This window comes from Erpetoichthys calabaricus, chromosome 1 (genome assembly GCF_900747795.2).
Source record: "Erpetoichthys calabaricus chromosome 1, fErpCal1.3, whole genome shotgun sequence".
Taxonomy (NCBI): Eukaryota; Metazoa; Chordata; class Cladistia; order Polypteriformes; family Polypteridae; genus Erpetoichthys; species Erpetoichthys calabaricus.
In genome coordinates, this window is record NC_041394.2 from 128,535,650 (window position 1) to 128,557,027 (window position 21,378).

Sequence of the window (21,378 nt, forward strand, 5' to 3'; positions counted from 1 at the left end):
GCAGTAGAGCACTAGGACCCTGGGCACTAGTCAGCCAGCGTCCTGGCTCCACCCTTTCCCAGCGATCAGCCCTTCTTTTTTCTCCCTCTGTCGGAGATGCAGCTACTAAGTCCCTGTAACCACGCGATCCAGGAACGAATTCGCTCGCACCTCCCTTTTTAATTTCGGTAACAGTTTCACTCACCTTTACCTTGACAAACCTCCAGCCAAAGTTTCCAGCGTCGCGCCCTTCTGCCCTGTGACGTTCGGTCTGTTGTGACGCGACCGCCTTCCTCTCCAGCTTTTCTTTAAGTACACGGAGGACGTTTTCTACCTGCATGATCCCCTGCGCTAATCGAAGCCACGTCTCCAATTCTTTTGGATCTGTAGATAAAAATACAGTCTCATCCAGTGGAGGATTTAATTGTAAATCATTCCTGCTCACTGGCTTTTCTTCTCTGTGCTTTCTTCCGGGTTCCACCGGACCCTCCCCTTGCTCGAGACGGACGTTCGCCTGCCCCGTCTTCAGCCAATTACCGACAGGCACACGCCGTCCAATCTCTCGCCTGTCATGGGGCGGGACTTCCGGTCTTCAGCCATTTGCTCTCTTCTCCCAAGGGATCTGTGAGACTCCTTGCAGCCATTCTGCCTCGGCTTCTTGAGACGCAGCGGATCCTCCCCTTCCTCTAGCGACGCCGTCCCGGCTTCGCGGACAAGACAGGCACCCTCCAGCCACTGACACGGTTCCAGGTACGCTCCTCCTGACAATTCAGTGCTAGTGCCTTCTGCAGTCCCTCCGGAGACGACGGACGCTGGGGAATCCCCTTCTCCTCTGCCTTGGCTGGCCCCTCTCTCTCTTCCGGTCCTTTCTGGCGTCCCGGCCAGGTAATAATCCTGGCCACCTGCGACAATATATATATATATATATACAGTGGTGCCTCGCATAAAGAACGCCTCGCACAGCGAACGCTGCACACAACGAACTTCATTTCATGATTCATACAACGAACTTCGTTTCACACAACGAAGTCGCCCGAGCTTCCACGACCGCTTTGCCCGAGCTTCCACGACTGCTTCGCCCGAGCTTCCACGATCGCTGCCGATGTATTGCATCCTTCCGCGCAGGCACTGCAGGCAGTCGTTAGTCACTGCGCTTAACTTAAGCACGTATCGCGGCAATCTTTCTTCATTACGAATTAAATCACGCACGTATCACGGCAGTCGTCCTTTTAAGTTAAACTCAATATTTTTTTTATATCATGGCTTCTAAAAAAAGCAGGAAGGTGATTTCTGTTGAAATGAAACAGGAAATAATTAGAAGGAGTGAATGTGGGGTAAAACAGTGTGACCTCGTCAAAGAGTTTGGCCTCAGCAAGACCACCATTTTCACCATTTTGACAAATAAGGATGCAATCAAATCAGCCAAAGTAGCCAAAGGAGTATCAAAACTATTTCATGAAAAACATAGGTCTTCAATCCACGAGGAAATGGAGAGGCTATTAGCGATTTGGATTAAGGACAGGCAGGTGAAAGGTGACGTAACAACCCAAGATATTATCTGTCACAAAGCCAAGAGAATTTATGACGATCTAAAGAAAAACGTCCCTGGAAGTAGCAGCAATCAAGATAATGAAGAAGAATTCAAAGCCAGCAGGGGGTGGTTTTTTAGATTTAAGAAAAGGTGTGGAATCCACAGCGTTACTATGCATGGTGAGGCTGGCAGTGCTGACAAGAAAGAAGCAGAAAAGTTCTCTATTAACTTTCAAAAATGTATTAAGGATGAAGGATACTGCCCACAACAAGTGTTCAATGCCGATGAAACGGGTCTTTTCTGGAAAAGAATGCCGAGCAGAACCTTCATTACAAAAGAGGAGAAGAAATTGCCAGGACACAAAGCCATGAAGGACAGACTTACCCTTATGTTTTCGTCTAATGCCAGCGGAGACCTCAAGATCAAACCTCTATTGGTTTATCACTCTGAAAATCCCAGAATTTTCAAGAAAAATAACGTTATTAAGTCCAAACTGCCCGTCCATTGGAAGTCCAATCAAAAAGCCTGGGTGACCCAAGTTATCTTCAACGAATGGATTCTGGAAACCTTTGCTCCTGCCGTGAAGAAATTCTTGCTGGAAAAAGAACTGCCGCTCAAAGCCCTTCTGATACTTGACAATGCCCCTTCTCACTCAAAAGACCTAGAGGAAATATTGCAGGAAAATTATCCTTTTATCAAGGTGCAGTATTTGCCACCAAACACCACATCCATTCTTCAGCCAATGGATCAGCAAGTTATTGCGAACTTTAAAAAACTCTACACTAGAGCCCTCTTTAATAAGGTGTTTGAAGAATGCGAGTTTGGTGGAGACAATATGACTGTCCGAAAGTTTTGGAAGGAGAAATTTGATGTCCTTATGGCAATACGACTTATACAGAAGGCCTGGGAAGAAGTGTCACAAAGGACCCTCATTTCTGCTTGGAAGATGCTTGTGCCTTCGTGGACCCAGGAAGAAGCAGTAGTTGATGACACAGAAGTGGTGAAGGACATCATCACAGTGGCCCAAAGGTTGGAATTAGAGGTAGAGGAAGAGGATGTAGAGGAGCTTATTGAGGAACACGAAGAAGAGCTGACAACTGAAGAGCTCCAAGCACTTCTGGTCCAGCAACAGGACAATGCTCAAAGGGAAGCGTCATCTGATAACGAGGAGCAACAATCAAACAATCAACCAATCCCAACTGCTGACATCAAGAACATCCTGGTCAAATGGAAAGCAGTTCAGGAGTTTACCAATGCCCACTATCCGGATTCAGCTGAAGCAAACAGGATCAACGATCTTTACTCCGATACTCTTGTCCGTTATTTCCGGCAGATGTTGAAGAAAAGAGAAAAACAAACGACTTTGGACAGGTTTTTCATGAAACCATCGGCCAAAAAGCAGAAAATGGATGAAGATGTGCAAGATTCGGTAGACTCTACTTAGTCTGTCTTAAAATTAAAAAAATGTGTGTTTTTTTAAAAAAAAATTATGTTTTTAGATGTATCTAAATAAAAATAATAACAAAAAATTTATCTTTTTTTATGTCATCTTAGCATATTTTATGCCACAGAACGAATTATTTTTTTTAACATGTATTGTTATGGGAAAACGCGTTTCACATAACGAACTTTTCGCATAACAAACTTGCTCCTGCAACGAATTAAGTTCGTTGTGTGAGGCACCACTGTATATATATATATATATATATATATATATATATATATATATATATATATATATATACACACAGTGCATCCGGAAAGTATTCACTTTTTCCACATTTTGTTATGTTACAGCCTTATTCCAAAATGGATTAAATTCAGTTTTTTCCTCAGAATTCTACACACACCACCCCATAATGACAATGTGAAAAAAGTTTACTTGAGGTTTTTGCAAATTTATTAAAAATAAAAAAACTGAGAAATCACATGTACATAAGTATTCACAGCCTTTGCTCAATACTTTGTCGATGCACCTTTGGCAGCAATTACAGCCTCTAGTCTTGTTGAATATGATGCCACAAGCTTGGCACACCAATCCTTGGCCAGTTTCGCCCATTCCTCTTTGCAGCACCTCTCAAGCTCCATCAGGTTGGATGGGAAGCATCGGTGCACAGCCATTTTAAGATCTCTCCAGAGATGTTCAATTGGATTCAAGTCTGGGCTCTGGCTGGGCCACTCAAGGACATTCACAGAGTTGTCCTGAAGCCACTCCTTTGATATCTTGGCTGTGTGCTTAGGGTCGTTGTCCTGCTGAAAGATGAACCGTCGCCCCAGTCTGAGGTCAAGAGCGCTCTGGAGCAGGTTTTCATCCAGGATGTCCCTTTATCCTGACTAGTCTCCCAGTTCCTGCTGCTGAAAAACATCCCCACAGCATGATGGTGCCACCACCATGCTTCACTGTAGGGATGGTGCCAGGTTTTCCCCAAATGTGACGCCTGGCATTCACACCAAAGAGTTCAATCTTTGTCTCATCAGACCAGAGAATTTTCTTTCTCATAGTCTGAGAGTCCTTCAGGTGCATTTTGGCAAACTCCAGGCGGGCTGCCATGTGCCTTTTGCTAAGGAGTGGCTTCCGTCTGGCCACTCTACCATACTGGCCTGATTGGTGGATTGCTGCAGAGATGGTTGTCCTTCTGGAAGGTTTTCCTCTCTCCACAGAGGACCTCTGGAGCTCTGACAGAGTGACCATCGGGTTCTTGGTCACCTCCCTGACTAAGGCCCTTCTCCCCCGATCGCTCAGTTTAGATGGCCGGCAAGCTCTAGGAAGAGTCCTGGTGGTTTCGAACTTCTTACACTTACGGATGATGGAGGCCACTGTGCTCATTGGGACCTTCAAAGCAGCAGAAATTTTTCTGTAACCTTCCCCAGATTTGTGCCTTGAGACAATCCTGTCTCGGAGGTCTACAGACAATTCCTTTGACTTCATGCTTGGTTTGTGCTCTGACATGAACTGTCAACTGTGGGACCTTATATAGACAGGTGTGTGCCCTTCCAAATCATGTCCAGTCAACTGAATTTACCACAGGTGGACTCCAATTAAGCTGCAGAAACATCTCAAGGATGATCAGGGGAAACAGGATGCACCTGAGCTCAATTTTGAGCTTCATGGCAAAGGCTGTGAATACTTATGTACATGTGATTTCTCAATTTTTGCATTTTTAATAAATTTGCAAAAATCTCAAGTAAACTTTTTACATGTTGTCATTATGGGGTGTTGTGTGTAGAATTCTGAGGAAAAAAATGAATTTAATCCATTTTGGAATAAGGCTGTAACATAACAAAATGTGGAAAAAGTGATGCGCAGTGAATACTTTCCGGATGCACTCTATATATATATATATATATATATATATACCAGTAACGGCGCACTGCACAATAACGTGCAGTGAATATACTTGCCTTGAGCATTCATAGTTTTCATCCTCTTTCTCTGTACATTTACCATTCGTTTGCTCAGTGGCTGATGTGCTTGCTACTTCCTGAGCAGCTCTTCTTTACTTCACCCTAGCGGCCCGCTGCTTCTCTTCTTTCGTCGGCATCTTTTCGCGTTAAAACTGATTAAGTTAGTTTTTGTGTTGCAATTACTTAGTACGTTTTCTTTGATTTTTCACTTAATCTGGCACTTGAGTCTTAAATCTTAATCTTAAAACTGCCTCAAGAATGATTAGCGAAAGTGGTAGGGAATAAGAACGGCGCCCTACTGTGTGCTGCCGAGAGTTGATTCTACAATAAAATAAATAAAAATAAAAAGAGTAATAAAATCACGGACAGTAGATGTCACGTAGTACATGTGTACCAAATTTCAAGTCAATAGGTGAAACGGTTTGCGAGCTACAGGTGATTTAAAATCCTGGACAGACAAACGAACAGCCACGGCAGCGTATTATAGAAGAAGATATACAGGTATACAGTATATATAGATGCCACAAACAGTTGCCTTCCTGGGATTTTTATAGTATGTTCTGACTGTTGAAGCTAACAGGAAAACATAATAAAAAGCTCTCAACAATATCTCTTTTCATGATACATTTATATCTTTATATCTTGCCTGAAGAAGGAGCCTGAGTTGCCTATTGTAATCTTTTTAGTTAGCCAATAGAAGGTGTCATTTTGCTTGACTTCTCGCTACATGATACATCAGAAACTGAAGCAAGCTGGGTTTACACTCCTGTCATGTAAGAACTGGAAAATGAGGCTACAGTGAGGAAGTGATAATTAGAACTAGACAGCGGAGGATCTGACAAATCTTGACTTCTGGTGCAAAATGCAGATGCAGGGTCAGAAACTGGTGAAATCCATCCTGTTTTGTGCCAATAGCACAGGCTGTTAGTGGTAGTGCAAGTACCCTGATAATAAATACCAAATGAGGGTCATCTGAGTGCTTTAGTGTACCTATGCATCGCTGCTGACTGTGCGTCTCTTTTAAGGCTGCAATCTACTCTTTTATTTACATGTTTTTTCCAAGCAAATAATGTGCCATGTCACAAAGCAAACATTGTCTTATGCTAATTATATGAACAGGATGGCGGCTTCAATTTACTCCAATTACCCGAATAGTTCCAGGATCTCAACCCAATAAATAACTTTGGGATAAGGTGAAACGAGATGTTTGCAGCATGAACGTCCGGCTGTAGAATCTTCAGGATGTAAATGATAGACCTACCAATAAGCTAGTATACAGTATATGCAATACATATATTTACACAGACAATGATAAAATGTATACATTAATATGTAACCATTACTGATCTTGCTTTACTTTTTAACATTGTCTTCATATAAATACACCACACAAACGTAAATTGACCACTCTGCAGAAAGCTAATAAACACCGTATAATTTACGTCAACTTTCATAATTTTAATGCAATTATATTGTAATTTATTTATTCAATGTCGTAATCTTTTAAACACTTCTCCGATTCACGTTAAACACCTTTAATCCGCAATTAGAAGTCAGTTAGATTTATGCAGTTTAAAGAAACAGAAGGATAAATTAAACAACACACCTGCAACCAAAGCTCAAAACTCGCGAAAACAGCACGCTTCCGGAGCTGTTATTAATATCGCAGGTCGCGTGGAATTGACAACCTAGGCAACCAATCGTTTTCCTATATACATCTCAAAATTGCATATTAAATACGGACCCACCCATAACCGCATGCAGACATAGTATGGGCGTGGCTTTTCCCTTCATTTGCGGCCCGGCGCAAAAGTCTCTGTCTAAACTTTCTTCGGACTGAAGTCTCAGAGGTTACAGGGCTCTCTTTTGTGTAGCTCACGCGGTTGGGTATGTTATTGCTTAAATGTTGCGTTATTAAAAGTCTCGAAGTCATTATGAGCTGTGCTGAACTGTTGAGCTTATTCTTTACCGTTGTCATTTTCACTGGGAAGAAGTAAACATTTGTGGGATCAGGTGACACTGAAAGTGAGAGCGGTTGTGAGTGTATTAATATGTCACTTTATCTCTAATTAAGAAAGTAAATAATATTTTAAGTTTATTAAATAATTTCTCAAGTTTATTTAAAGTGAACATTGTCATTACTGGAAGCATTATTCCTATTTTTTCTCCATGTATTTCTTTGAAAGCATAATTAGTATACTTTGGCGAAACTATGCAGATTCTGCCCAGACATTATGAAGAATTAAAAGCAAAAACAGAAAAACAGAATGTTCTTCAGCATAGACCAGACATTGCAAGGCGTTTTGTGTGTATAGTCAGAGGTCAAGTTATGTTTTTTCATGAGAGTATTTGTTTATTTATGGAGCATGTTTTGTGTGTGTGTGTGTGTGTGTTTTTTTTAATGCAGGATGTCAATTTCAACAATTTCAGAGTAATTAAATGTGTGATTTTTTTCAGTAATTGAAGAGTTTAGCCTTTGAACAGAAGGGTGATTTTATTCTTTTACTTAAATCTAGCAAATTAATGTTTGTGGATTATGTTTAAAGAATAATATATGTTCATTTGTTTGTTTATTCATTTAAAAACCTGTTTAATTCAGAGCAGGCTTATTGGTTGGCAAAGACTATTCCACACTTGGTAAGCCAATGTTCATTCAGATTCACTAACAAACCTAGCATGTACAGCCTTGGGGTTTGGTAGGAAAATGTGAAGGGAATTATTGATAAATCTAAAATCTCAAGGGATGTTATGTTGAACAATATTCGTAATATAAAATTCTCAAACTAATTACTTCTATGTTAGCTTATCAGCAACACTAAGTGTTTCCTTTGTGGGTGTGAGTCCAGGGGCCTCATGCATAACACCGTGCGTAGAATTCACACTAAAACATGGTGTAAGGACAAAAATGGAAATGTGTGTATGCACAAAAAATCCAAATGCGTAAATCTGTGCATTCTCCAACTTCCATGTTCTTCTGCTCGATAAATCCCGGTCAGAGTGAAAAGTAACGCACGTGCACGCGCCTGCTGTCACTCCCCAAACTCCTCCCAGAATTACACCTCTTTGATTATGCAAATCAGTATAAATAGCCCTTAAGCTCAGCATTCTGTGAAAAGGCAATGGCAAAAGCATGGGGGGAAATAAAAGAATTTCAGTGAATACCAAGTGGAGGCAATGAAAAATGTACTATTTGTTGGTTTAAACAGTGGTATAAACAACAAAAGGAAGTTGATCGAGTGACATAGAGTGTCGGAGAAACTCGAAAGCTCAAGTTCACAAAATCGCACAGTGCCCGAAATAAAAAAAGTTATCAGATATCAAAGTCACCGTGAAAAGGCGAGTCGTAGCTCACCGTCTGAGTGTCATATGAAAGCTTATTAGGGTACAGAGAAAAAAAAATAGGCGCACAGTGGGGAAAAAAGCATGTAATCTCAACTTTAATCTCTAAATTTCCACTTTAATCACGTAGTTTATTTTGTCATTAAAGTAGAACATCATAAACTTCATCTTAAAATTGTTTAATTTACTAGTTTCTCAAATCCCATTGTAACTAAAGTGGCACATTAAATGCTTTGTTCTGTATTTGATCTTCTATGTGCTCTACATGTGTGAATCACTACCTGCTTCTTAAACGGGCTTTCTCTTTCTCCGACAGGACACATAATCCATTACATTCGTGATATTACAGCTCTCTGAATAATTAAAATACTGAGATGTATACGTGATATCTTTTTCATGATGATAGGAATGAAAGCATGTTATTAAACATGGGAACACGGTGGCGCAGTGCTTGTTCATGTCTCACGCAAGAGGCTTGCGGCGCCATGTGCGACCTTCGATGAAATAATTTATTACAGAGTACGTTTGAAAGAGACAGTACTTAACCTCCAATTCCTGTCCTTACTTTTCTTTCTCCAAATACCCAATCGCCACACAATCAGCTCTGTAATAGATGTGAAGCCATTTGTAAGCTTAGAACGCCAATTCTTCAAAACTTTTAAGGAACATTGAAATATTGTCGTAGTACATGTTTAATTATTATATCCATCTATCCTTCCAGTGTCGCGTCAGCACCAGCAAGAATACAACGCAATGCAGGAACAATCCCTGAACTAGCTAGCGCTGCGGCACCGTGTCCTCACATGTTTAATTATTAACAATAAAGATTATTTAAATGAAGTTAAAGTTTTATCTGTATAATCAACATATTTTGCTATATTTCATCTTAAAAATGATATCGTCATCATATGTAAATATGCGCTTCATAAAGTGGCACAGGCTGTGCAATATTATAACTGTAGTGCAAGTTTACAGTGAGGTAATTGTACTTATAAGTAAACAGTTCTACAAGGAGCACTTGATGGACTGATTGAGTGCGTTTAGAGTTCTTGGGATGAAACGTTTTCTAAACCGCGAAGTCCGTACTGGGAAGTCTCTAAAGCATTTTGCCGTGGCTCAGGCAGCATCTGCTTCATGCTGTATACCGATATTTCTCTTTCCGATAAGCTGCTGCTGTGATTCCCTACTCAGATACAGTGATATAAATACTCCGAGTGGTGCAGTGAGAGTAATATGGAAAAAGATGATCTGCTGTGGCAACCCTTAACGGGAGCAGCTGAAAGAAGAAGAAGATGCAGTGAGAGTTACAACGCTAAAGCAGTTATGGTATTTGGAATACTATGGCTATTCCCTGGACCATTATATTGCTGCAGGTTAATTACAATCAGATGCATTACACTAGTAAACAATATGCAGTTAATTTCAGTGTATTTATAAAGCCGCGTCAGGAATGTGGGTCTAAGAATGAAAGGGTGACCACGCAGGAACAGTAGCACTGCTTTGACGCTGGGTGCCGCCAGTCTGCAAAACTGAGCGGAGAAATTGCATACACCAAGGTATGGGTTACCGTGGAAATGTGCGTGGCTTTACGCCAAGTTTAGGTTTTATACATCGCGATTTGAGCGTGGAAACGGGAGTACGCAACATTTCTGTGCGTACGCACCGTTTATGCATGAGGCCCCAGGTCTGGTGCCCTGCGACTTCTGGCTTTTCCCAAAACTAAAATCACCTTTGAAAGGGAACAGATTTCAGGCTGTTGATGAGATTCAGGAATATAAGTCAGCTGATGGCAATTCAAAGAAAAGATTTTGCAGAGTATTTTGAATAGTGGAAGAGAGAACTGGGAGAACTGTGTGAGGTCCCAAGGTGCCTACTTTGAAGGGGACTGAGGCGTCCTTGTCCTGTGTAGAATGTTTCTTGTATCTTTTTCAATAAATGAATCTCATTATATATAATATGCTACCATGGCTGTGTTTTTGTCTGTCCAGGATTTTAAATCACCTGTTAAATCACGTCTACTATCCATTTTCGGGGTAATGATTGACCTCCAAGGTTATTCCTCATTTTATTTTTATTTTATTTTACTAGGGGACTCTGCCCCCTGCTTACTTCACTCGCCAACCCCCAGGCGGGCACTATGTGCTAGCCTCATTGCGGCTCTGCTGCTCGCGTATGGGGAAGTGGATGTTCAATTTAAACAGATTGTTATTTTCATGGGAATTGTTACATATGCATTAGAGAACTAACTATTTTACATTACAGTGAGTAATTAACCATAGTAGAAATTAATGAAGCATAATTTTCTTTCAGTTTATTACGCTTTATGCTGCATTAGAGGTATTTGTTGCATTATACATTTTCGTTCTGTTTGGCTTTGAAATTAACGTGCAAATACTTTTTAAACTTACACTTTTACTGTAAAACTTCAAAAAAACAATATTTGGAATTAACTTTTCTTCAATATTGCATTGAATTTTGATTCCATGTTTGGACTTACATTGTAACAATGCAACGTATAACTGCCTGTGAGTGAATATTATTTCTTTCTCTCTAATAAATAAACTGACTTTTTCGAATATTTGCCTCTGTGATTTGTTAATTGTCATAGCAAGAGCTATTCTAAGAGGAAACTGTAAACTTTTTAATACGAATGGCATATCTCCTTTGGTGTCTAATGTTATCCACGGAATATGTACTACATTACCTTTCTTGTCACCTGTTAAAATTTTACATGTTAGAATTTTTCAACCAATTTTTAATTCAACTAATCTTGTCCAATTGCATAGCCCATAACTCATAGATAAATTATTCAATAACATTACAAATATATCCTTCGTTCAACAGTAATTCGGCCGGTGGAAGACCAGACGGTGTTAACGGTTGTGGATATTCTACGTGATAAGTTGATGTTTTCCTCTTCCGCACCACCACCAACAACTTTTTCAGCATAGTCTATTGATACGTATTTAACCAATTTGCCCCGTAACTGATCAACAATTTTTGCGTTTATTCGTTTGACTTCATTGTTTTTCAGTGCTATGATTGCCCAGGTACTCATTTCTTCTGTTGATAAACCTTCGATATAAAATTCTTCAAGATTTGGACATAATAAGTTTTCTTTTATTGGGAACTTAAAGTGAGGAAAATGTAAAAATTTATAAGAGCTGAGAGTGCAGTAAGTGTGTCTGACAAAAGCATTCACACAAATGAGACGTGAGAGGATCGCGGCCATGGGCCGTGAACCGGAAATGGTTGAAAGGAGGGCCTGACCTCCCCTATCAACCTGAAAAAATCTCTTGGCAATAGTCTCGTCTCGTCTCAAGATTTTCTTTTATATTAGAGTGATTGTAGAATCAACTCTTGGCAGTGGCCAGCAGGGTGGCCATGCGGCACATGCGTACGGGCGCCGTTCTCATCCCTACCACCTTTGCCGTCACTCCACATACCTCTTCAAAACTTAAATCATTCTTGAGGCAGATTGAAGACTTAAGTGCCAGTTAAAGTGAAAAATTAAAGAAAAACGTACTAAGTAATTGCAACACAAACACTGACTTAATCAGTTTTAATGAGAAAAGATGCTGACGAAAGAAGAGAAGAAAAAGGGACCGCTAGGGTGGAGAAAAGAAGAGCTGCTCAGGAAGCAGCAAGCGCATCAACCTCTGAGCAAACGAATGCTAAACATACAGAGAAAATGTATGAAAACTATGAATGCTCAAGTCAAGTATATTTGTGCAGTGCACTGTTACTGGTTTCTCATATTACATGGCTGGATACTTTCCTGACAGACCTTGTATATCACCTGGATATGACATTTTGGCTCATTTTATCAGATAAACATCATGGCACTTTTTTCAGAATTAGTGATTGATAAGGAATTTACAGTATTTGCACTAAATTTAGCCTTTCATTTTCATCCCTAAAGTTAGTTAACTTGTCTGATGGGCTATATTCTACCTCATATTATTGTTTATATTTACCCTGAGGATCCATCCATCCATCCTCTTCCACTTATCCGAGATGGGGTCGGGGGGGCAGCAGCTTGAGCAGAGATGCCCAGACTTCCCTCTCCCCGGCCAGTTCTTCTAGCTCTTCCAGGGGAATCCCGAGGCTTTCCCAGGCCAGCCGAGAGACATAGTCCCTCCAGCGCGTCTTGGGTCTTCCCCGGGGCCGCCTCCCAGTTAGACATGCCCGGAACACCTCACCAGGGAGGCGTCCAGGAAGCATCCTGATCACATGCCCGAGCCACCTCATCTGATTCCTCTCAATGCGGAGGAGCAGTGACTCTACTCTGAGCTCCTCCCAGATGACTGAGCTTCTCACCCTATCTTTAAGGGAAAACCCAGACACTCTGCGGAGGAAACTCATTTCAGCCGCTTGTATTCGCGATTTCGTTCTTTCGTTCACTACCCACAGCTCATGACCGTTGGTGAGGGTAGGAACGTAGATTGACCGGTAAATTGAGAGCTTTGCTTTATGGCTCAGCTCCTTTTTCACCACGACAGACCGATGCAGAGCCCGCATCACTGCGGACGCCGCACCGATCCGCCTGTCGATCTCCCGCTCCATTCTTCCCTCACTTGTGAACAAGACCCTGAGATACTTGAACTCCTCCACTTGGGGCAGGATCTTGCTCCCAACCCTGAGAGGGCAGTCCACCCTTTTCTGGCTGAGGACCATGGTCTCGGAATTGGAGCTGCTGATTTCCATCCCAGCTGCTTCACGCTCAGCTGTGAACAAATCCAGAGAGAGCAGAAGATCATGGCCTAATGAATCAAACAGGACATCATCATCTGCAAAAAGCAGTGACCCAGTCCTGAGCCCACGAAACCGGACCCCCTCAACACCGTTGCTGCACCTAGAAATTCTATCCATAAAAGTTATGAACAGAATCGGTGACAAAGGGCAGCCCTGGCGGAGTCCAACTCTCACTGGAAACAGGTTCGACTTACTCCCGCCAATGCAGACCTAGCTCTGAGACCGGTTGTGCAGGGACCGAACAGCCCTTATCATAGAGTCCAATACCCCATACTCCCCGAGCACCCCCCACAGGATTCCCTGAGGGACTCTGTCGAATGCCTTTTCCAAGTCCATAAAACACATGTAGACTGGCTGGGCAAACTCCCATGCGCCCTCCAGGACCCTGCCAAGAATGTAGAGCTGGTCCACTGTTCCGTGACTAGGACGAAAATCACAATGTTCCTCCTGAATCCGAAGTTTGACTATTCGACGGACCCTCCTCTCCAGGACCCCTTAATAGACTTTTAAAGAGAGGCTGAGGAGTGTGATCCCTCTGTAGTTGGAGCACACCCTCTGGTCCCCTTTCTTAAAGAGAGGGACCACCACCCCGGTCTGCCAATCTAGAGACACTATTCCTGATGTCCATGCAATGTTGCAGAGGTGTGTCAACCAAGACAGTCCTACAACCTACCCTGAGGATACAAAGGGTTATTTTTGTGTGAGCCTACTATTTACTTTTATAGAGGGTAGTTTAAGTTTTTCTTTACTGTTTATATTTACTTTGGATATTTAAATTTTTTTTTTTGTTAAAGCTGGTATCTAACCCTTTCATTATTTAGTTGTTTAGTTAAACTTGCAATTTTTATATTTGCAAACTGTTCCCTGTTGTTAGAGTGTCATTACCTGTTGTAAAGATTCTCTGTTTTTGGGTTCTGCCCTTTGCAGTTCTACTTTTACTCTATTACTAATATAGGAATTTTCTTTCCTTTGTCAGTGACATGGGCAAATATAGGGCAAATATATACTGTATATGTGCATCTTTTGGCCTACCTGGAATCCCCTATAGCCCATCTACATCACATAACACAAGAAATTATCTAAAAACATTTGTAACATGGTGTGTGAAAATGGTGAAAATGATGCTGAAAGTTTTTAGGGTTTAACAAGAAAATCCCTTTTATGAATCAAGGCTTTGGCTTAGATACTGTGATGTTTTTAGCTCTTAAAATACACTATATGTTGTATATGAACAACTGCTTTAATTTATAACATAAATCAGTTTCCTCTGTCAATGCTGTTCTCAGTAGGGTGCAGAAATAATCTAACTGATGGGTGCTGTTTAATCCTCCTTCTCTCTCCTGTTGAAGAAATTGGTTTTGGATTTCTGCATATAGAAAATGTTTGATTTAAAAGTCATTGCTTTTTCAGTGCTGCAAAAAATGGTATAAATTATCTTACGAAACAAAACAACCTTAGTATTTTTTGTTGGTCATAAGGAGTTTCTATCAAGTCATCTCTGAATGCACGTACATTAATCTTAAAGAAGTCAAAGTAGGAAAAAATAGTGTTACTGTATTAACAAAATAACAAAGACAAGGAAAGGGATAAACCAAATAAAAAAATGTAAACAAAACACTGTTTTCTCCATCAGGCTTAACAAAACAGGAATTACACCACTCTCTGTCTGTTGTACCATTGTCTGTCTGGTAAAGGGGGTATGGGGTACAAGACATTTCCTCAACACTCTGGCTTTTATTCTTACAACTAATCAATCATTCCTCCATTTACTTCCAAAATCAAAATTTTGCTGTAGTAATGAATAGAAGGGTCTTTTACAGCCCTGCCAGTGGTCAGTTCCATTACAAATTACTCTTTTGTCTACCGAATTGCCTCAGGTGTGACTGCAGCCCTCAGCCCCAGTACACCCTTAAACGGTTAAGCATGCTTAGGCAGACATAAAAATAGCAGGAGGCTCACAAATACTGCATTGAGACTCTGCTGCCATCTCTCTGTTTTGTGAACTTCTATTAACTTATCAGTCCTCCATTAAATTGATTCTGTTTTTCCATGGCACTGGAACAGTTGTGTTTGGGCAGTCTCTGTTAGCATGCACATTTTCACATCCTGAAGGTGTTCAATTTATCCTGCTGGTGAATTTTTCCAGCAGTGTCAAATGTTTCTTAACTCACCTTTTTGATAGTTCAAGCTTACACTTGCCAAAATAAAGAGACTCACACCAGAGTCAGTAGTCTGCAAATGCATTTCAATTGTAAATATTCTCTAAAATTGAGTTACATTATAATTTCTACAGGATATAGAGCAGAAAATCATTCCTTCATCAAGTATTGTTTGTAATAGCATTTTGTTCTTTGAATATGTGTTCTTTTTATTCTTAATTTTCACAACCTCTGTAAAATTAAGGGCAGTCTGTATATGCCAGGCACTAGTGACTCCTACCTATTTGATGGGGGTAGAATGTCTGACTCATTGCTCTTTATGTAGGCAGTCAAGAAAGAAGGTAGTCAGACTGCAGTGTAGAGTAGTTAGCAGCAGTCATTTGTACACCTCACATACTTCTCATGCAAAAATTACTTTTTATAGGTAATGGAAGTGAAATGGGTATTTTGAGTTGGAGCAAATACACAGTAAGTGTTAATCTTTTATCTTGTTAATACATTAGAAACATTCCGTGTCTTCTTTATTGATTTTTTTTAATAGTGGGATATATATATATGTTTTGCAATCCATTAATGAAGGTTAGCACAAGGTTTCTTTAAAAGTTCACTTCAAGAAGCAGGTGTGTGGTCCTATATAAGCAAACAATATCTGAAGGAATGCGAGTGTGGAGAAATCTATATGGTAGAAATACAATTTTTACAAATAAATTTGCATTTATAAAAAACGTAAAAAACTGCAGAAATGACTTTTGCTGTTTTTGTTATCATTGTTTTACTGTGCTGCTCCTTAGGGATGTTTTATTTTTGTTTAAATAAATGGATATCTTGAGATATATATGAGAATTGAACTGTAGAAGCATGATGTAAAAGATGAGCAGAGCATATGAAGTCTAAGTTTTTTAACTTTTCATAACAGCTTGGTGATATTAATATACTTCTGAATTCTACATCATAATGTATATAGCATGAGGCAGATCTATAGACTAACTTAGGACCATTTTCTTTACAGTGAATTAATTATTTTGTAATAATTTCACTAGGTATATAACTACGTGCATAGAAGTCATGGAGAATTCTTGTATTTTTTTTAAATTATATTTATAAAATATAGTATAAACTGATGGGCAGCTTAGCAGTCTATTGTTTTATTGCATTGCCTCACAGATCCAGTGCCCTGAGTAGCATATTTTTCTTTTTGCATTGTTTTTTGCATTACAATTTAATGTTGTAGATCATCTACTGTGGTAGCCTCAGATATCTGCTTCAGAATAAATTATTGCCGTTTTATTAATAAAGTGATTACCTTCTATAAAGGCCTTAAGTAAATATTTTATACTGTTAAGAGCACCTGGAAGGAAGGTACTGTTTAAAAGTTTGATAACGAACAAGGGGAGCATAGATACAGTTAAAAGAAAAAGAGGTGAATGTATAGCCTAGGGCACACGAGATGTTCAAATACCTGAGGGTGCCATTAAACTATGAGACCAGAAACAAGAGTGAAAAGAAAAAAAAACAATATTTCAAGTTAGGAGTCTAATACTAATACTATTTAGAGTTTTTTTTTTCGCCTAACTAACTCAAAGCAAAGTTTGTTTTGCAGAAAAATGTTAAACACTAGGATACCTAATGGTCTTTGCTGACTTAAATCAGAAGAATCATGACATCACAAGGTCAGGAATCCTGTGATCAGCAACGGGGTTGCTGCTAGAGGCAACATGGAAGCGCCCACAAAACAGTGCACGTAATTGTGGTGACTGCAAGAAAAATGAGCCTCAAAGTGGTGTTGTGATTGTTCTGCATGTGGAAGATGAAATTGGTAGGCCACAGGGCAAAGAAAAGAGACCAAGATGAAAGTGTTAACCAGGAAACAGACAGGGTCAAAACCAGGAAGATAAAGAATTGTTTGACTAAACCCAAATAATAAACAAAATTGAAGAACTGTAAACCTAGCCAGAAGTAATTTTATAAAAAATCTTAAATTGAATTGCTTACAAATGTTTTTTGGAAAGTATTCATAACTTCTGATGAAGCTCTCATGTCCTGCTAAAAGAAACGTCACTTGTCTCAACTTCCAGGACATATGAACCTCTCAAGTAAAACAGTGTCTTGAAAACCAAATCACAAAATGGCTGTGTCCATTAAAAAAATAAATGGTGTGGTAAACTAAAAACATGATTATAAAAATCTTTTAAAATATAAGTCTTGGAGCAGTACCTCAAATTGAAAGTGAAACTCAACTCCACATAGTTCAGAACCTAAGGAAAAAATGCCAAGTCCCAAAGAAAAATATTTTGAGCCAAAAAAGCTATTGAGAATCATAACAGCTGATGTCAAAATGTTACAATAAATACATACAAAAAATGTAACCAAAACAATTTGTATACAGTATAGCCTAGATTTCTGACATGTTCTATAACCAGTGCTTTGCTAAATGTAAATAAATTGCATACTAATATATATAATTTCATGCCAAAGTCTTGACACTTCTGACTAAATTAGATATTTAAAAGATTACATATTTATTTTATGTAATACAGCATTTAGTAACACCCCCTTTGTCAGAAATCACACCTTGCAAAAGTTATTTTATTGCCAGCCATGAATCTTTGAATTCTTGTTTTGGAAATTTTCCCCATTCTTCTTTACAGATCACTTCCAGTTGTGAGATATTTTTAGGTTGTCTTGTGTGCTAAGCACGTTTAGGATCTACCGTAACAAATTTGTGTTTCTTGAGCTACTAAATAATAAATTTTGAAGTGTGTTTTGGATTGGCCTTTTGATGAAGCCATCGTTTTTTCAGCTTCATCTTCCTGACTGTCTCCTTGAGTATTTGTTGATATGTTATGGAATCAATTCTTCCCTGTACTTGCACAATATTTCTTGTCTCACTAGTTACCACACAACCCCAAAGCATGATAGATCCATGCCACACATAATAGTTGGCAAGGTGTTCTTTTATTCAAATGCTGCTTCTTTTTTTTCTCCAAAAAAAACCATTTGTGGTTCTCCTCAAAGAATTAAATTTTAACTTTATCTTTTATCTCAGAACTTGGTTTCAAAATGCCTCTGTCTTATTCAGATGTTGTTTTATATACTTATGATGCTGCTTTTCTGTGATGAGATTGCAGGTCAGGGTTCCATTCCAATGGCTCTTCCATGAAGGTCATTTCTGTATAAGTAATGCTGCACAGTAGAGCAGTGCACTCCATTCTCAGTTCAACCTGCTTGCAGGTCCCTTGCAGTAAATTGGGTGTTTTGCTTTGTCTTCCATCACAGTACAAGAAGGAAGGTTTGCACGGAACTCATCAACAACAAAATGTCGAGGAGAAGGCCCCTATCCCTATTTATGTTAGAAATGTGCTACATAAATTCTGATGATGATCCAGAGTGCTTTTTTATTTACCTTTGAGTGCACTGTCTCGATGATGCACTGGGACAAAGCAAATTAGGGCAACTTCCTCACACTTTGAGTGGAGATGCTCAACAAGCTGTTTCAGAATGTCCCTCTTGACAGATTGGATAGTTATATTTTTTTGAAGCAGCAACTTCTTCTTTGTAGCTCTCTGAGTTCTCTAGCAAAGGGATGGAAGTTCCACGTTAGACAAATTGACCTGAATCTCAATATGTAAGCACATGCCCAGGATTTTTTTAACCTTATTCATAACTGGTTCCAGCATGATCCCATGGAGTGTGTCATAGAGAAACTTGCTATGGATAGGAATGAATGAAAATAAATGAAGACCATTATGAAGAGATTCTTAGAAGCAATGTGCAGTCTCTTAGATATAAAAATAAGACTGGTAGGCACGCAGGCCAGTTAGAGGGAGAAAGGTTATTGAAGACTGACCTCTGCTCTCAAACTGGTGATTTGTCCTTGCTCAGCATCTTGTGGAGGCCACTATGATTGATGTGCGTTCATACCCAAGCTTTATCCGTAGAATTCTGGTGAAGTCAATTGGAGTACCAGTGCTCCAGTGGTTCCTATGGGAAGAAAGTGAGCCAGCAGTCCAGTCCAGGAATGTTGTTCTGGCAGCCCTACAGCTTGTAATAATGTACAGTATGCACTTGCATCTGTTGTGCTTAACCAGGCAACATTGCTCAAGACTGCTGAGTTTTCCTAGCACAATTCTTGGAGATCGTCATGGCATAGGTTTGCTGTTCAATGGTTCCATCCAGGCAGAACAAAAACATAATTTTTGTGTCTCTGTGGGATTGGCAGGGCAAGAAGTACTTGCTTTACTTGATTTGGGGAGTGATCTCTGTATGATCTGATGAGACCTGCTGCAACAGTTGAGCTATAAAATGCTGGAGCAAACAGATGTTCTTTGTGTCAGTGGTGATGTTAAACAATATAACACTCTACTACTTCCTGTGAAACACAGGGAAGACATACAGGGTTTTGACAGCAGTTTGCCACTTCTCCATGGCTGATGTTAATTGGGAAATGAAATTGTCTTTTTCTCAGATTTTTAAGGTTTGCCTGGGCTGCTTTTCTTCCACTCCTCTAGAGACTGAGAAGGTTGAAGAAGGGGAGGCACGTGTTGCTTGTGAAGTAGTTCAAGAAGTTAATTTAGAAATTGATCCTAATTTCACTAGTGAAACTAGTGAAGAGACTTCTTCCACGGATTTAGAGAACTTTTCAGGGAGAGCTCGAAACAAACATTTGAACCAGATGGCACTGTTCCTTTGACCTCCTCTGTTAAGAACAAGGGCCCTGACTTAAAACTTCTTGTCCATTACGAGAGATGGACATCTGAAGCGGAACTCCGTTAGCAGCGATGTTACTTTTTTCTCTTTATTTTTTTATCATCCTGAGGCATCCTGTATTTATGCAACCCGAGGGCGTTCAATTACAGTATTTGCAAGCATATATAAACATGAGTGGCAGGAAAGGGGCTGAGAAAGAAACGGAGAAGAAAGCTAAAGCTTCATCCAAGCCTAGACAGACATCAAGTCCAAGCTCAAGGTACGGCCTTTCAGAGACTGACCTGGAACAGAGAGGTGAAAGCACAGATTTCCCGGGACCTGGCGCTGCTACATCGCCTCCAGCCAAGAGCGGAAGTGGGAGCGAATGTGCAAGTGACTCAGGTCATGATAGCTCGTCAATTCCAGAAGATTCATTGAAACTGAAAATGGCCTTGCCTGCCACGTTGTCATCTACTCCTCATGAGCCTGGGACGTCAACTTTAACTGGGCACCAAAATGATCTGACCGAACTGAAGGTAATGATCACCGCAATGGCCACCGACCACTGCTCAAGACATAAAGGAGCTCAAGAATGATTTAAAGAGAGATCTAAAGATAGAAATAAATGATATACAGAAGGAAATAAAAGACATACACAAGACAAACGAGAAGCTGCTTCAGGATATTAAAGACCAAGAAAAACATTTAATTAATCGCTTTGAAGCAGCCTTTAAAGGTATGTTAGAAAAAATTGAGGAACAAATACAGGAAAATACGTCTAAGTTTCAGAATAAACTGAGAGTACTTGGCACTCAGTTGGAGGACGTTAAGCAAACGTTCACAACTCGAACTGAAATAGCTGAACTGTTATCTACCGCTAACTGAAAAGCAATGGCTGCAAATTCCATATGCAAAGTACTGAGAGACAGACTTGCTGCACTGCAAGATGGATGATGAAGGAATAATATCATAATCAAAGATCTCCCTGAGAATCGTGGAAGTCCAAACCGTAGCTGAACTGTTCGCTAAAATAATTGGAGAGGACTTCAAATCAGACACAGAGATAGCTTACCAAATATGGAGATCAAATACTTCTAAACCTAGGACTCTTATCATGCTTTTTGAAAAATTACAATCTAAATTACATATAATATTACTCCTCAGACAGAAACAAGAGATTATATTTGAAAATCACCACATTCATATTTTCCCAGATTTCTCGCCCTCAACAGCTGCTAAACTTGCCACAGTTTACAACATTAAAACAGCACTTACGGAAAGCCGAGATTAGATACAGCCTCTTGTATCCTGCCAAACATTCAAGGACATTCAAGGCAAGCTGTACATTTTCACTTCTACGGAGGAAGCAGAAAAAGAGCTAAGAAAATGGATCCTGACACTTTTTTGAAATACGATCGTGAGTCACATCCTGTCCTGGGATGGCAAAGAAGATCTTACTGGCTGTTTGATCTGCTTGCAATGATACTGGTATATGTGTATATGTATGCATGTGTAAATTATTTA

At 39.9% G+C, this 21,378-nt stretch overlaps 2 protein-coding genes across 2 annotated transcripts in view; both read left to right on the forward strand.

Moving 5' to 3' along the window:
- The first annotated feature begins 1,277 nt into the window (after positions 1 to 1,277).
- LOC114642496 (tigger transposable element-derived protein 1-like) lies at positions 1,278 to 19,858 on the forward strand. The gene is made up of 4 exons (XM_028791362.2): positions 1,278 to 1,676; positions 1,758 to 2,825; positions 19,051 to 19,212; positions 19,634 to 19,858. The coding sequence occupies exons 1-4, from the start codon at positions 1,278 to 1,280 to the stop codon at positions 19,856 to 19,858; spliced, it is 1,854 nt and encodes a 617-aa protein (XP_028647195.2).
- The window catches only part of LOC114650147 (phosphatidylethanolamine-binding protein 4), a 701,255-nt gene continuing 686,567 nt past the window's right edge, over positions 6,691 to 21,378 (forward strand). The window contains exon 1 of the mRNA XM_051935655.1: positions 6,691 to 6,802. The gene's annotated coding sequence lies outside the window, so the exon portion shown is untranslated. The remainder of the gene's footprint in view (positions 6,803 to 21,378) is intronic.

Bases quoted from the DNA above. Each gene is read 5' to 3' on its own strand.
- LOC114642496 (XM_028791362.2), top strand. From the start codon at position 1,278: ATGAAACAGGAAATAATTAGAAGGAGTGAATGTGGGGTAAAACAGTGT. The intron at 2,826-19,050 runs GTCCGTTATTTC...GTCCTTGCTCAG, and splicing joins ATCTTTACTCCGATACTCTT to CATCTTGTGGAGGCCACTAT. The intron at 19,213-19,633 runs GTAATAATGTAC...TCTTTTTCTCAG, and splicing joins TTCTGGCAGCCCTACAGCTT to ATTTTTAAGGTTTGCCTGGG.